Source organism: Ziziphus jujuba, chromosome 7, assembly GCF_031755915.1.
Source record: "Ziziphus jujuba cultivar Dongzao chromosome 7, ASM3175591v1".
In the NCBI taxonomy this organism is placed as follows: Eukaryota; Viridiplantae; Streptophyta; class Magnoliopsida; order Rosales; family Rhamnaceae; genus Ziziphus; species Ziziphus jujuba.
Window position 1 is genome coordinate 16,908,791 of NC_083385.1, and position 15,962 is coordinate 16,924,752.

The window sequence follows — 15,962 nt, forward strand, 5'->3', positions numbered from 1 at the left end:
AATTATTACTATTATTTTGCTTAAGAATAAGAAAGTAAAAAAGCTCTTCTCTTGAAAAACTAAAATTAAATTGAAATGGAAGGTCTATGTATTGTTGTTTATAAGCAATAATTTTACCACTAGATTCATACACATTTGAGCTTGCCACTAAATTATAAACAAAGAGAAAAAGACATTATTAAAATCTTAAATTGAGCATATAAATTTCAATAAAAAGCTCTGACATAAAAGTAGGTAGACCTTTAGATCAAGTTTCCTTTTTATGGACAAGAATCATTTCAGAAATTCATGAACAAAAAAAAATTGAGATTGAAAAAGACACTTTAGATTATTTTTCTTTTTGCATGATTTTTAGAGCATTGGAAATGAGCTTCCCATTTAGGTGCTCTTTTCAAGTCTTAAATTAAAAATAAAAATAAAAATAAAAAATAAAAATGTTTACCTTGGCAAACAAATTAATATCTAAAACAAAACGACGTCACTCGCTCTATTTCTTTCTCTCTCGCTCTCTCAGAGGAGAACGTGTCCTAGCAAGTAGCAACCAGTAGTAACGAAGCGACACAAATTTTCCCAGAAATGGCTTTCTCACTCCTCAAACAACCTCACAACCTTCCATATCTCTCCCCCTTCCACCCTAAGCTGCCATTGGCTTCCTTCCCAATTTCTCTCTCCTTCCCAATTTCTTCTTCAACAACCCCCAATGGCCTCCATTCCCCTCCTCTATGCGCCTCCGCACACTCGCAGACCGGTCCTGTGAAGAAACGCTCTTCCAATAAGAAGAGGAAGAAGAAGGCGAAGGCTGATGTTGGTTCTGCTGGCGATGATTCAGAGGGTCTGAACTTCAGTGATGTTGAAATTGTGGGCATTTCGGGTGCTTCCGGTGATGGGTCGTATTCGGGTTCGGGTTCGGATTCGCGTTCTTCGGGTTACCATCCCACTCCACTGCCGAAACCTCCAGCTGGGTTTGTTGTGGATGATCAAGGAAGGGTTCTCATGGCTTCTAACAAGCGGATTGCCACCCTTGTGAGTCTCTTTTCTTGCTCAAAGTTTCTATTATTTTGTCGTTTCTATTCTAATTTCTGGCCCTCTTTGGTTTTTCATTTCTCATTTCCATGTTGGAAATCTAAGGTTGGAATATTTTTCTTATATTTTACAACTAAGTTCGTTTCCATGTTTGAAAGATTGGAGGAAGAATATGCTTAAGAGGTCTCAAAGCAAGTAGCTTTTTTTTTCTTTTTTTTAATTTTCTTTTTTTTTTTTTTCTCTCTCTCTCTCTCTCTCTCTCTCTCTCTCTTGGTTTTCCCCTTTTGTTAATATCCATATCATTGTTAACCACATAAATCTCCACCAAGCAACTTATTTTAATGGTATCATTTTTTTAGGAATAACCGTAATGATATGTAAATAACCCAATTGGATTCGTAATAGCTGCTCTCAAATTTTGACAGCTGACTGAATTAGTTTCTGATTTGGCGTTCTTATTACCAACGTCATATTTAACTCGTATATCTAAGTTCCACTTGAATGGCCATGAATATAAACTTGTCTAGAACTTTAACATTATGATTGAATGCAACTTTTGTTATGCATTATAATTATATGATACCTTTTTTATTCTCTGTATTTGCATTCATAACTTTTTTAGGAAAGAAAAAAAAAAAAAAAAAGTCTAAGGAAGTCATGGGCAGGTTGATCCTACGAATAATTTTCCATTAGAGTGCGTTATAAGGAGAGTGTTCAGAAGTTCTCAAGGGGATGAATGTATGTTGCTTTGCCCAGTTGATACGTAAGTAAATTTGCTTCTGTCTAACTGTGTTATTGTGCATTATATCCAAAAATTAATTGACAATTTTATTAATTTTCGTTTAATTTTACCCCATACTTGTTTCCTGCAGGCCTGTTCAGATATTAAAGAGCACAAATATTGATGGCTGGTCGGCTGTATGTCTCTGTTGTCCCACATTTAAGTTTCAGTTTAATCTCAAATTTGTTTAGACATATTCTGACAGTTAACTTAGGTTAAATGGTGCCTTTTATATTTAATTTTTGGTGTAGGACATTTTTTATAATTTAGATATACAAGGCTACTTCGATCAATAAGATAGAAAAGCTAAGTATTATGTAGTGTTCATAAAGCATTATAACAACGAGGATGATACATGACATATCAAATAAATCTGCTCCTTTTTATAACAAACTTCTCCATTTTCTGTGGAAAATATCATTGAATCACTTAAATAGGCTATTGTTAAGTGTTTTATGCCTTGACTTCTAATGTATGGTTGGAGCCGGTTCATAAGAGTTTTATGTTTTTGGGATTAATGGTAAAGTACAAAATATAATGGTGTCAAGACTGTTTTATGTCTGGTTATCCTGCTAACTCCCATTTCTTGTATTTATTGTTCTGCAATTGTAATACGTGAATTTTATGTCTAGTTGTTGTGTGGGACTCAAGCCGGAGTGTTTAGTGTCTGCTCTTTTTGTCTGTAGACAGAGCTGGAAATTTATAAGTTCTCTATCTCCATTTTTACTCTATGTTGCTTGTGCATATTAGGTTAGTGATGATGAGGTTGATGCAATTCTTCCTTCTGCTGCTTATGCGCTTGCCAAGATACACATGCATATGGTACATAGCGGGTAGGATGTTATATATTGCTTACTTTGGACATTTATTAAACCATGTTGTCTTGGATCTATCAGATATCTTAATTTAAATATGGTCTTTTGTGTCTGGCCAGATTTTGTTATACAGCTCGAGGAGGGTTTTGCTACTCTGAAGATGATATATTTGATTTCCGCACAGGCAAGTACCCCTTTATGCGATTTACTTTTCCTTAAATTATTACTTTCTCATTGAACTAGTCAAGTGGTTTTCTCATACACACATTGTGTTTATTTAAACATTTTTGTTCTTTTTACTGTGGTATAAATGTAATATTCCTCCTGTTGTAAAGCATGCGCACACATGCTCACACACACAGACACATTATCATAAACCTTTTTTTTTCATCTTTTACCAGGGTATGAGCATAGTGTTATTCCTGTATGATATGATTCAAAATATTGCCTTGTAGTTCAAAAAGTATGATTCGCCTATTTAGATGATTTTCATTAATGATTACTGCTAAGTTGGACTTTTATATAAATTATAGCTGTTGCTTTAATTTGACAGAAACTTGAATGAGATATAATTAAGCATTTCCTTCACAAAAATGATCAATCATGAAAGCATTTAGAGGGTTGTAGTTGGTTTTCTAGTGATAATTGACAAGCACTATCTGTATGTTGCTATTCATGAGGATGCCAAATTTACCATGTAGAATCTGAGCCATTAGTTCTTTATTGATTGATAATATGGTAAAGTAGTTGTTTGGGCAATCTAAGTCTTCTAGTTGTTTTGACAATCCAAACAAAGTTGTAGGAGCTTTTTGCACTTGCATCACATGTGCTTTGTTGCTGCCGATTACTGGAAGTAGTTAATTTGTCATGTCAAACATGCCACAACATCATCACATGTTTTTAAAATCTTGGATGGGTTAAACAGAAATATAGCATTGCTTCTTAAAATAGAAAGGAAAAGATGGATTGAGGGAATAAAAGGAAAAGATGGATTGAGGGAATAAAGTAAATTTAAAAGAAATTGTAGCCTATTTCAGACTTAATAGATCAGAAGTATTTTCTTAGCTTTTATTTCGTTCTTTAGTTGACTTGGTAGTTGAAAGGACATGTAGAATGCATAATCTGTGGCTTCTATTATCCCCTGTTGGGGGTACTGTTTTGATAAGAAATCATATATTATCCCCTGTTGGCGGTACTGTTTTGATAGGAAATCATACTTTAGATGTTTACATCAAGACTGTTCTCCACCTTCTATTTTAATACAATCTTACGATTATCCAATGTATGCTTATCAACTGAATGTAGGTTGCTCAATTTTTTTGCAGATGATGGTCAAGGTGTAGATGGCTTGCCAACAGAGGGTGTAGAAATTACATGCTTCCATCTGGTAATGAAAAATGCAATCCTTTGATCGCCTTGTGTTTTAAACTTTTTCAGTTGTTATACAATCAAAGATAGCATTAGGAGACACCAATTTTGTTCAATTTGCTTGTAGTTTTTATGCTGACTCTTAAAATACTTTTGCCAGATCAATATTCTAAAGTTCCTTAAGTTCATGAGATATGGCTGTCCACTGAGAAAATATTTATTTCACAGAACATACACTTCGTTGATGATCTTGGATCTAAATTTATGAGCTTAAATCTTTTGTTCCACCTATTGTTTTTCTAATCTATTCATTTTTCTTTGCAGGATGGTGCACATTACATGATATATACACCATCTGATCCACTTCTTTTTGTTGCTGTAAAGGTAACCTTCCAGTTTTCTTCTCTTTGCCCAATCGCTTGTCCCTTCTAATTTTAATAGAGAAGTTTATCGAAAGATTTGGCAAGACACTGTTCAAGTTTCCAGAATCACTTAGTTATTAGCAAAAAGTAGGACTAGCTGATTGATCATCTGGAAACAGAACCTTAATCGTACTGGAATTTGTTGCTGCAGGACAAAAATGGGTTATTGCAAATTGCTGACGATGTAAGTAGTCTCATTTATTCCACAATTCATATGTCACCTAGTATCTTATTGAATATACTGCATGAAGATTGTTCAGTTTTGCACAGTGCACCGACTTCATTATCCTCAATATATGGGTGAATCAACTTAATAGAATTTCCGAAAGATTACATATATTCAAAAATAAAAGTATTTGAAGATTTTGAACTTTCCAACTTCTAGAATACAACTATATAGAGAAAATGAAAGCATTTGTGGGGCTAAGATGAAAAAAATGTGAACTTGTTTAGAATAGCAAAAATTTGGTGTTTTGTTTTCAGTTTCCTAGTGTTGCAGACACAATCAGTCTGGAATAATTTTGTTTTCAAAAGCTTGTTTTCTCTTGAACAAAATGTTGGCGATTTTCTTGGAAACAGGATCTCTTGGAGGATCCTGCTATAATAAGTGCCATAGACGAGGAGACCGAGTTTAATGCCTTGGTGGTACGTAACTGCTTCATAGATTCCTTGATAATTTGTTAGTTCATTGAGCTAAGTGATTCTTTTGCTGCAATAATTTCAGGAGGAAGAGGCAGCTCTTCTTGATTCATTATTAGGGAAAGAATAGCTCAGGGCGTTTTGGTAAACAGTGCTTTCACAAATCGTTTTTATGATGTATTTTTTATTTTTTTCTTTTCATGTTCATAATTTAAAAATAAATAAATAAATAAATCACTTCAAAAGGGGGAAGCCAGAAGCACTAGTTGTAGTTTGTTCAATTCAGTGTATATAACAAATTTTGGATGTTAAAGAAAAGTTTCGAGGAAAACAACCAAAGTAATGTTGCAGATTAGTATATTTATATATCTGTAAACAAGTCATAAGGTTTTTTATTTTTATTTTTTTTACGTTGTTTTAAGACATATTGGGTAAGTTAGGAGTATTAAATTGGCATTCCTCTAGGTTGAAGTCAGCAACATGAAGTAAAAAGTAGTTGTTTTCAAATCCTAAACATGTGCCATGAGAGAACCTTCACAACAACTAATAGATTTCTTCAACTCCACGAGGGAGAAAAAAAAAAAAAAATGGAAAGGAAACGTAAATAACAGCTTTCTTCAACTATGAGAGTGGGGTTCACCAATTTGAACTGGATATTTCTTTTCTTTTTTCCTTTGTTGGTATTAAAAATTAAAATTGACAATTTTCCATTGACCCTCTCATTAAGCTGTTTGAACCTACTAAATTGTTAAAGATTGGTGTGTTTGAGAATATCTCCAAAATTACTATATTTTTGTTCAATAATGATTTATCTTTTAAAAGGGCTAGTGGTTATATATATATATATATACAGGGTAATATTATAGTACGGTCCGTCTGCATGTGGACTAGTAACATTGATAATGGTTTTGAAAAAAACCGTCGTCGATAGTGTTATATAGAGACAACATCATTATCAATGATGCGAATCCGTATGCAGACGGATTGTATCATAAATGACCCCTATATAGATATTTTATGTTTCGTTTGGAGTTTAATTTTTTTTTTTTGGGGCCTCTTATTGTTGTGGTAATATGATTTGGAATTTACTCGATTATATAATAAGCAAGCAATATAATATGGGATCAATCAACTTTTTTTTTTTTCTTTTGATAATTTAAGAAGAGAGATTTTAGCATAGATTTTAAATTTTAAAAATTTAAAAATTAAGTGATTATTACCAACTGAGTTATTCTAAAAGACGAGATCAAATGAGTTGGGAATGCTTTTAACTGAAAATAAACTACCATTTAAAATAATTATAGGGAATGAAACTTGATACATTACATTTAATATAATATACTATCTAATACATTCGGAACTCAAGTTGAAAGCTTAATCCCTACACTGTCTAAGAAAGTTTTTTTTTTTTTTTTTTTTTTTTGGGTAAATACTGTCTAAGAAAGTTTAAACCATACCAATTAAGGTAAGGAAAATCTTGTAAAGGTTACCACTAATGAGAACCTTCAATAATTTTTCTTTTTCAGGAGTGTACGGTGGATATCTTAGGGAAGCATCCCCATCAAAACTTCTATACATAACTGCCTTCTGGTGGCTGAATGCATCAAATGAGAATTTCCCATGATATGAACCCATCCCACTTTCGCCAACTCCTCCAAATGGTAAGCCTTTTACTGTAAGCTGCACATATACATACCATGACGTTAATTTTTTAGGACATCAAAATTTGGCCAATTATTAAAGAATATATATAGTCAAGCTTACATGGTCGATCTAATGGTTGAGAACCTCTTTTATTAGCTTTTGGATTACTTCAAATTTCAAATTTAAAAATGCATTAGTGGCTATATATAATGCTTTAGTAGTTCATTAAATCTATATAACCACCACTAATGCATTTTTAGGTCTAATACCATTAGATCGATCAGGTATGAGCATGACTCTTTTTATATTTATGAAATGGTGAGTGTTTTTAGAAAATCACATGTAGAACGACATCGTTCACGAGCATCCCTCCTGAAGATATATTCTGCACGAAGTTCTTCTTCAGTTGATCATTGTTAGTGAAAAGATATGCTACAAGAGGCTTTGGCTTTGAATTTATTATATCAAAACTATCTTCTATCTTCTCCACCTGAAAAATGAATACATATATAAAAAAAGATACATTAATGAAAATAAGTATAGCATTCATAAGCAAAACAAACAAGCATAAACTGAAAACAAATGAAAATAATAGAAATAGTATTGATCTTAAAAATAACCGTGAGAATAGGCAGAATTGGCCCAAATATCTCCTCTTTCATTAGATCAGAGTCCTCGGGAACATTCAATAATATAGTTGGTGCTATCTGTCTGCAATCATCATAAATGTACTAGAAAAAATCAAAATCATATTACATAATTTCTTCTAATATATATTTTTATAGATAAGAAAAAAAAAATGTATATGTTCCTTATTTAATTAATCTGATACTCACAGCTGGTTCTCATCCCTTTCACCTCCAAAGACAATCTTTTTTGAGACTTTATCTTCATCTATGAGTTTCACCAAACGTGCAAAATGAGATGGGCTAATTATACGAGATTTGTCTTTGGATTCAATTAGATTTTCCCCGAAACACTTCTTTATTTCATTCTTCAGAGCATCTATCTGTTCAAAATATATATATATATATATATTATAAATTAATCATTGTCTATATACTTTTCTTGGTTTTAATATAATTTTTTTTTTTTTTTTTTTAGTAGAGAAAAAGAATCTTACCAACTTTGGAGCAAATTCTTTAGTTGTAATTATATAATCGACAGCAATACAAGCTTGCCCATTATTCAATGCCCACTTTCCTGCTATTAATCTCCTCGCAGCAACCTTAGTATTTAAAATATTACAAAGTATCAATTACAAAGTATATATATAAAAAAAGTTATGGTATATATCTATATATATATAGTAATTTTCTCATAAATTTGTTCGCAACAATATATATTTTTAAAAGGTTATAAATGTAATAATATATATATAATAATATATAAAGTATAATAAAGAATATAAAATACCTTCAAGTTGATATCAGAATCGACAACAGCAGGGCACTTCCCACCAAGCTCAAGAACTACTGGTGTAAGGTGCTTTGCAGCAGCAGCCATCACAATACGAGCTACTTTTGCACTCCCTATATATATATATATATATATATTTAAAATTAATAACCTTAATTACATTGTACATTGATAAGTCATAAATTAAGCATGCTTAAAGATAAGAAGCTTTTTTTATTATGCTTTTTGAATGACAGATTAATTGATTAAGTTGAAAATTGTCTCCATGGAAAAATAAAGTGATCAGAAAGACTTTCTGTAAATATATAAGATATTTTATAAAATAGAATGAAATTTTGAAATAAGATTATATATGAAAGAGGAAGAGAACCTGTGTATAGAATTTTATCCCAGTTTTGCTCCAAAAGTGCAGTAGTTTCAGGAATAGCTCCTTCAACAACTCTGATGGCAGAGTTATCCAAGTATTCTTCTAACAGTTTTGCAAGCAAGCTTGATGTGGCTGGTGCAAGTTCTGATGGTTTTAGTACCACTGCATTCCCTGCTGATATTGCTCCAATTACTGGATCTATAGATAACACTGCACAAATATCCATACCCACAAATTATCAATATATATTATGTAAATATAAGAAAAGATTAAATTGTATATAAAAACAGACACATACAGAAAGGAAAGTTCCATGTTGATATGACCAGAACCACTCCTAGAGGTTCTGATACAATCTCTGCTGATGATGGATATGTTGTAATTGCAGTTTGGACCTATAAAAAAATTATATATATACATATTAATTTCTAAATTAATATATAAGATAAAAATTAATTTATAAGAGTAGTTTCTTGTCCACATTTTTTTTTTAACTGGAATTAGTATGGAAATTTAACTGTGGTTAATTTTACCTTTTCTGGTTCCATCCAACTACTCAGTTCTTCAAGTGCATGTTTGCATGAGGCTTTTGCAGTAGAAATCTGTGCCACCCAACAAATGTTAAATTTGTTATTTAATTGTCACATATATAACTAAAATGATTTTATTTAAAAAATCCAATAAATTAAAGCTAGTTAAAACCCACATAAGAAAAAATGGGAAGAAAAAAAAAAAAAAGAATGAGATAATAAACCTCAGAAACAAAGGATTCAAGTTGAGGCTTTGAAAGGTCTTTGTATATAGCGTCAGTAATATCTTTTTCTTTTTCTTTAAGCATTTTGAGTATACTATTTAGCTGTGAAATTCTCCATTCATAGCTCTTTGTTCTTCCAGATCTAAAAACTTTCTGTAGATCTTTTAACAACAATGTTGCTTCATCTGAATCGAATGTTTTCTTCTCTTCCACTTCCCCAACTACCGAAAGAGTTGCAGAGCAACTAATTTTGAAGCTGACCAAAATCCAAAAAACAAAGAAGTTTCAGAAATTAATTAACTAAAATATGTACTATGAAATTGTTATTAACAAGTATAAATGAAAAAAGAGATTAAATAATGGTGAAGATAAGAGTACGTACGAGCTTGACGAGAAGACAATCTTGGGGAAAGATCGATGGGTTGGATAGTTGTTTTTGTGAAATGAGTTAGTGATGACAATACCATTTTTGCTACCACCCAAGACACTGTATTTTTCATCAGAAAAAATTACAAGTAAGAGAAAACATGGAAAAACATAATTTGAAAATCATGACTCAATATGTATACATCATTTAATTACAATAACTATCTGGAATATAATTATTAGCTTTCAAGTATAATTTTTGATTTAGAAGTCATATTTACACATAACTAATGAGATTTTCGCTTTTTATAGCAAGTATAATTATAGTTTCTAGTAGACTCACAGTTAAACAGAAACACAACTTAAGATTTTTTTTTTTTTTTTTCCTTTTAATTTATTCAAGTCACTCAAATAATCTCATCATGAATAAATTTATAATAAAACAACAAGAGAGAAAGAGAGAAAGAGAGAGAGAGAGAGGACACTCAAACAGAGTACATATTTGATTATTTTCTTCGAAGTCATTAGTAACCAAAAAAAAAGACGAATTAAATCATTAGTAATAAGAAAAACAGATTTTTTTTTTTTTTCTTCTTCTTCTTCTTCTTTTTTTTTTTTTTAATTTTTTTTTAAGACAAAAAGAGCAGAGTTGCTAACAAAATGAAAGGATTCGTGACGTCATATCACACGTATATATTATATGTATGCATCTCTAAGACTCTCACATGTACTGCAAACTGGATCACAGAGACTGAGTGACAAAACCAGAGAGAAAGAGAAGAAGAAGAAGAAAATATACAAGCACATACACACACACTCACACACTTACCTGGAATTGTTAAAAGGGTTAATGCAGAGGCCTTTCATGACGGAAAAACAGAGGAGGTAGAGAGTGACAGATTAAGGACAACAAAAAGCAAGTTTAGTTAATGCAATTCCAGGTCGTTGAGAAATAATTTCTATATGTTTCTTTTTTTGTGTTGTATATATAAAGATATATAAAATATAAGTTGTTTGAAAGCAATATTTGAACATAATTTGCATTGAAAACCATGTTCACGGCCAAAAAGAGAGCAAATAAGTGGGTGAGCTTCTCAGCCACAGAAAGAGAAAGAGATGAAGATAATGTTTTGAGGTTTTTCTTCTTTTTTTTTTTTTTTTCTTTTTTTTAATTTTTTGGTACTATGTTTGATAGGTCCATCAGTTGAAAGAAGTGTGAGAATGGATACAAATTTTGTTTTGGTAATTCAGAATGTGTACAAATTGAAGGTGTAGTGTGTGCGTCTATCATGTGAATCTCGTTTGGCCAGATTTTCACATTTTACCTTGTCTGTTTTTGTTTTCTAATTATAATGTAACAAAAACGTGGCAATTCTAATATCCTAGCTTACAATTTTGGGAAATGAAAAGCATTTTAAATGATTTTGGTCCGTTCCATTCATATCTTACGCGTTGTCTTACGCGTTGTTATTTATGTATTGAAAAGCCTAGTCTCCCCCCTTTTATGTATAGTTAGTACTACTTATTCACAATGGAATCATTTATCTTTCTCAAAGTATTACCTGCTCTAGTCTAGTTTGTCCTTTCATAGCATCCCACGATAATGAAATATGCATATAACATATAATATTACACACTCAGATGCAAGGTTCAAAAAATTAATATCGATGAAAATATTAAAAGTTTAAAATACGAAAATATTCATGAAAATATCAAAAAATATCAAATATCAATAAAATATTATAAAAAATAATAAAATTTTGTTTTAAAAAATAAATTTTTTTATGAAAACTTTAGAATTAGCTTATTTAATTCTTCAATTATCAAATTGATTATAAAACTTATTAAAATACTGAATAGATATTATATTCTTTTTAGTGAATTGATTTATAATAAACATTAATGACCATAAATGAATTATTATTAATAAAAATATATCAAAAAATACATATATGATAAAATTATTTATTAACTAAAGTATATAAAACAATTATTTCAATTATATTATAGTTTATAAATGTTGTCTTAATACCACATAGAACTTTCTAAATAGTTGAAAATCATTGATTTCTTCTTCATTTTGATTTTGAGATGTGAAATATGAGGAGTAGTTATGAAAATATGTATTTTCTGATAATTTTGCATATAATTATTAATATGTCAACCATATAGATCTTATATTATTAGTTGACTATATGTATAATTATTATTCTTTAATGGTTGAGTTTGAGATGATACTCATAAGTTGCTACTTGATGACATTTCCATAAATATCCATTGAAGAAGGGTTATAAAAATGACTTCCAACCCTCATAGATCTAAAATTCATACAAATTGAATCTTCTTCTTGTTGTGACATCTCCATTATAGATTTCTCTTTTTGTATATAGTCTTTTCCAACAGCATCAAATCCTTGACTTGCATCTTTACTCCTATGATTTTCATCTTGTGTTGTATGTGTGTAATATTGTCCACCAGTAAATGGACTTAATCCAACTTCTCGACTTGGTGATTTTCTTTGGCCACTACCTCTTATAACTTCTTCAAAAATATCAAAAAAAAAAAAAAACTTGTGAATTGTTAGGAATTTTTTTCTTAATTTTTCAAATAAACATTATTATCTCACATGTATATATTTCATCATCTATTTATCCATATTTGTAAAATAGATATTCCCGACAATAAGATTTGTCAGGTTCAAATATATAATGCATAATTTTTGTATTTTTGCTTTATCGATATTGAATAAGTAGAACTTATTAATGTTATTCAATACAATTTATTTTATTTTTCTTATATCACTAAATATCTAAAAAGCAATTAAGGGGTAAAAAAGATTATCAATGAAGTAAATTTAATAAAAAAATTTATTAAATATCAATAATATTTATGAATATTTTTTAAAAAATTAAAAAAATTCTGAATAATTTTGAAATTTCAGTGGAAATTTCCAAAATTTCCATAGAAATTATAGATTTTTTAACCAGATCATTAGGGATTTGATATAGATATTTTACGGAAATTTCCATGGAAATTTTGGCGAAATTTCAAAAATTTCAATGGATATCATGAAAGTTCTATCCATTTTCATTTCGAACTTAAATTTTATTTCGATCCTTTTGAAAAATAAAAATTTTGAGCAAATATCAGATATTTTAAATCTTGCTTAGACGTAGTTTGTTAACGTGTTTATTATTTTTTTAAAATTATATATATTTTTTATTTTAATAGTTTGTTAATTTTAATAAATGATAATTAAATATCTTTATTAACTATAACCGTAAGTAACACAAAATTTAAAATTGTGTTGATTTTTAATTATTTATTTTTTTACATATATAGTTATTTAATGTATTTAACAAACTCCAATTAACACTAATTAATACTAACAAATAATTAAAGTAAATAAATTATACTTTATAAAAAAAATGAACATCTTAACAAATAATACCTTACTTATTCTTTTACTATTATTTCTTTTAATGTACACACACACACATATGAGTCTCTTATCACGTTGCTAATATTATCCTGAAAAATAGCAGGTTGATCTAAAAAGCTTTTAATATAATATTATCAATTCTACCATAGTAAAATATTGACTATACAAATATATATATATATATATATATATATATAATAATTGTTTCTAGGAAAACTATCTTTTAACTTATAATGAACAATATATGATAGTTTTTACAAAATAGTTTAGTGACAATATTTACATTCTTTCATATATGAAATGTTAAATTTTAATTACTCAATAATAAAAAATAAAATTATATGATAAATTGTATAAGTGATATTCTTGTTAATTATTTAAAACTAAAAACTTAATTGAGATTGTGGCATTGTTTGGTACTTATCATATCACCACTTCTATCATTATAAGTTAAAAATGACTTTGAAAACTTTTGAAAAGTCGAATGTGTAATATAATATAGTCATGCATTTTTTTCAAATGAGTAATGGCTTTCATCTTAATTAAAATGATATGGGATTCTCAATAATAATTTTTTAAAAAAATTGTCATTGATATTATTAAATAAAAATAATAATTTTTTTAAAAATTATTATTTTTAGTAATATTTGCATGATAAAATATTCTAACAACATCCCCAATATAGAATTATTAGCAACATTTTTGTCTCTTTCATAAGACTGAAATTTCTTAATAAATTTTGATGTGATGCACATTATACATTAATGGTTATGGGTTGTGAAGAAATTCAGCAGTACAAGCCAGATGGGTATCGATGCACATTGTTCAATTAATTGTTCTGTTTTTCATGATTTGTACGCAGCATTGACAAAAGCATATCTAAAAAGTAAGCTTCTTACCAATAGTACAATTGCACATGGCATTTGGGTCGCTATTATACCATTCAACTGTATAACCTAACTTTTTTTTGGCTCTTTTTTATGGGGCTGAAATGTATATCCTAACTTGTTCTAAAGTAGGAGTCTTATTCACCGAGAAAAATAAATTAATAAATAAATAAAAAAAAGAGTCCTGAATTCTATATGCAACGTTTTATTATTTATTTGCGTTTATGATGTTAAGCTAGTAAGAATACTGAATTCCGTAGCATAATAAAACAAAAAACAGTTAACCATATTTTTGACCAACCTATGTTTGGTTTTATTTTTTATTTTTGGTTGGCTTGATTCAGTTAGTATAATTTTTAATCTAAATCAAATCAAATCAAATCCAATCGATTATATATAAATATATTATTTTTATCTCATATATAAATATATATAATTTTTTTAATATTTTTATTATAATTAATTATATTTTTTTGTTTTTAAATTATTTAGTTTAAGATATAATAAATTTAATTATTAAATATATTATTATTTTTTAAATATATTAAAAAATAATAAAATTATAAACTAACCAAATCAATGATAGTGAATTCAGTTTGATTTGATTTTTTCTACTAATTTGGTTCAATAAGATTTATAAAAAATGCAAAAAATAAATAAATAAATAAAACAATGCCCACCCTTTGTGGGTGTGGAAAATTAGTGCTCATATTGATATGAGGTTAACATAGAGGCTTATAATTAACCCTACGGCTAAAAATGAACAAAATTAAAAAAATAACAAAAAAAATGGACAGTTTTTCTTTTTCGTCTAATCAAAGGCTGGTCTTTTATTATTATTATTATTATATATATTTTTTTAAAGGGCTGGTATGATTGGTCACATATAGATTTAGATATTCGATTTTTTATTTTTTTATTTTTCATCTCAATCGTGGCCCACTACATTTTTTTGCTTAAATGGTCCACCATATTATACAACGTTACATTCGAAAACACATAAATAAATTGAAGTGTTATTTTATTATTTTGATAGATTGGAAACCAGGAATCTAAGGATAAAAGATATTATCTTGGATAGACTCGTATCGTAATATTATATGATGCAGTATTATAATTTAATGTTTATGATACTAACAAGAGATATCTTCTTTTTTTTTTTTTTCTTTTTTTTTTCCAGCAAAAAAACACATGTAATAGTTTATTAAGTGCGAGAGATAAAGGAAAAAATATTGTAAATGATTAAAAAAAGACAAAAATATGATTTTTTTTTTAATTTTTTTATTTTCTGCTCAAGTGTAATGATTCTTTTAATTTGAATAATTTTTAATCTAAACAAAATCAAATTAAATTGACTATATATAAAAATGTATATATATAGTTTTTGAATTTTTTTGTGTTTTTTGTATATAAATGTATGTATATATGTATATTTTTTTGGGTCCAATCTAAAGGCTGGTTTTTTTTTCTTTTTATATAAATATATATATATATATATATATTATTTTTTTTACTAAAGCTGGTATGTTTGGTCACATATAGATTTAGATCTTCTAGTTTTTATTTATTTTATTTATTTTTTATCTCAATCATGGCCACTATATTATATAAATATATCATTCAAAAACACATAAACAAATTGAGGTGTTATTTTGGTCCCAAAAAAAAAAAAATTTTGAGGTGTTATTCTATTACTTTTATAGTTCGGAAAATAAGGATATAAGGATAAAAGATCTTCATCTCATCTATTACATCCTAATATGTAATAGTTTATCAAATGAGAAGGATAGAATAAAATTATTATAAATGATTAAAACTAAAACAAATGTAATAATATTTTTTCTTTTTCAGATCAAATGTAATGGTCTTTTTAATTCATCTATCACATTTATTAGTAAAATATGATTTTTTTTTTTTAAATAAGCAACAAAAACGGCTACTAAGCTCAAGGAAAAAAAAAAAATCTTTTGAATTCATCTATCAAATTTATTTGTAAAATTTGATTTTTTTTTTTTTTTGAAATATGAAATCAAAA

At 28.4% G+C, this 15,962-nt stretch overlaps 2 protein-coding genes across 3 annotated transcripts; one reads left to right on the forward strand and one right to left on the reverse strand.

Moving 5' to 3' along the window:
* The first annotated feature begins 470 nt into the window (after positions 1 to 470).
* On the forward strand, positions 471 to 5,449 carry LOC107425336 (uncharacterized). Of its 2 annotated transcripts, XM_016035328.4 has the most exons (10): positions 481 to 1,023; positions 1,689 to 1,786; positions 1,896 to 1,941; positions 2,555 to 2,637; positions 2,739 to 2,803; positions 3,945 to 4,006; positions 4,312 to 4,371; positions 4,561 to 4,593; positions 4,989 to 5,054; positions 5,134 to 5,449. In XM_016035328.4, exons 1-10 carry the CDS (start codon positions 577 to 579, stop codon positions 5,176 to 5,178), a joined length of 1,005 nt encoding a protein of 334 aa, XP_015890814.3. In that variant the 5' UTR covers positions 481 to 576; the 3' UTR covers positions 5,179 to 5,449. The 2 variants fall into 2 exon arrangements, with proteins under 2 accessions (XP_048335361.2, XP_015890814.3); XM_048479404.2 differs by lacking the exons at positions 1,689 to 1,786; positions 1,896 to 1,941 and having other exon boundaries at positions 471 to 1,023.
* An 864-nt stretch (positions 5,450 to 6,313) lies between these two features.
* LOC107425367 (aldehyde dehydrogenase family 3 member H1) lies at positions 6,314 to 10,688 on the reverse strand. The gene is made up of 12 exons (XM_048479403.2): positions 10,428 to 10,688; positions 9,615 to 9,719; positions 9,233 to 9,488; positions 9,012 to 9,080; positions 8,777 to 8,873; positions 8,482 to 8,688; positions 8,109 to 8,224; positions 7,816 to 7,920; positions 7,529 to 7,701; positions 7,313 to 7,403; positions 7,033 to 7,182; positions 6,314 to 6,728 (listed from the first exon to the last, which is right to left on the reverse strand). The coding sequence occupies exons 1-12, from the start codon at positions 10,463 to 10,465 to the stop codon at positions 6,495 to 6,497; spliced, it is 1,641 nt and encodes a 546-aa protein (XP_048335360.2). The 5' UTR covers positions 10,466 to 10,688; the 3' UTR covers positions 6,314 to 6,494.
* Positions 10,689 to 15,962: the final 5,274 nt, after the last annotated feature.

What these genes read in the sequence shown, in the direction of transcription:
- LOC107425367 (XM_048479403.2), bottom strand. Translation starts at nt 10,465, where the DNA reads ATGAAAGGCCTCTGCATTAACCCTTTTAACAATTCCAG. An exon ending in GGATAAAATTCTATACACAG is followed by an intron (nt 8,225 to 8,481) that starts GTTCTCTTCCTC and finishes ATATATATATAG; the next exon opens with GGAGTGCAAAAGTAGCTCGT. An exon ending in AAGAATTTGCTCCAAAGTTG is followed by an intron (nt 7,702 to 7,815) that starts GTAAGATTCTTT and finishes TATTTTGAACAG; the next exon opens with ATAGATGCTCTGAAGAATGA.
- LOC107425336 (XM_016035328.4), top strand. Translation starts at nt 577, where the DNA reads ATGGCTTTCTCACTCCTCAAACAACCTCACAACCTTCCATATCTCTCC. An exon ending in ACAAGCGGATTGCCACCCTT is followed by an intron (nt 1,024 to 1,688) that starts GTGAGTCTCTTT and finishes AGTCATGGGCAG; the next exon opens with GTTGATCCTACGAATAATTT. An exon ending in TTCTTTTTGTTGCTGTAAAG is followed by an intron (nt 4,372 to 4,560) that starts GTAACCTTCCAG and finishes TTGTTGCTGCAG; the next exon opens with GACAAAAATGGGTTATTGCA.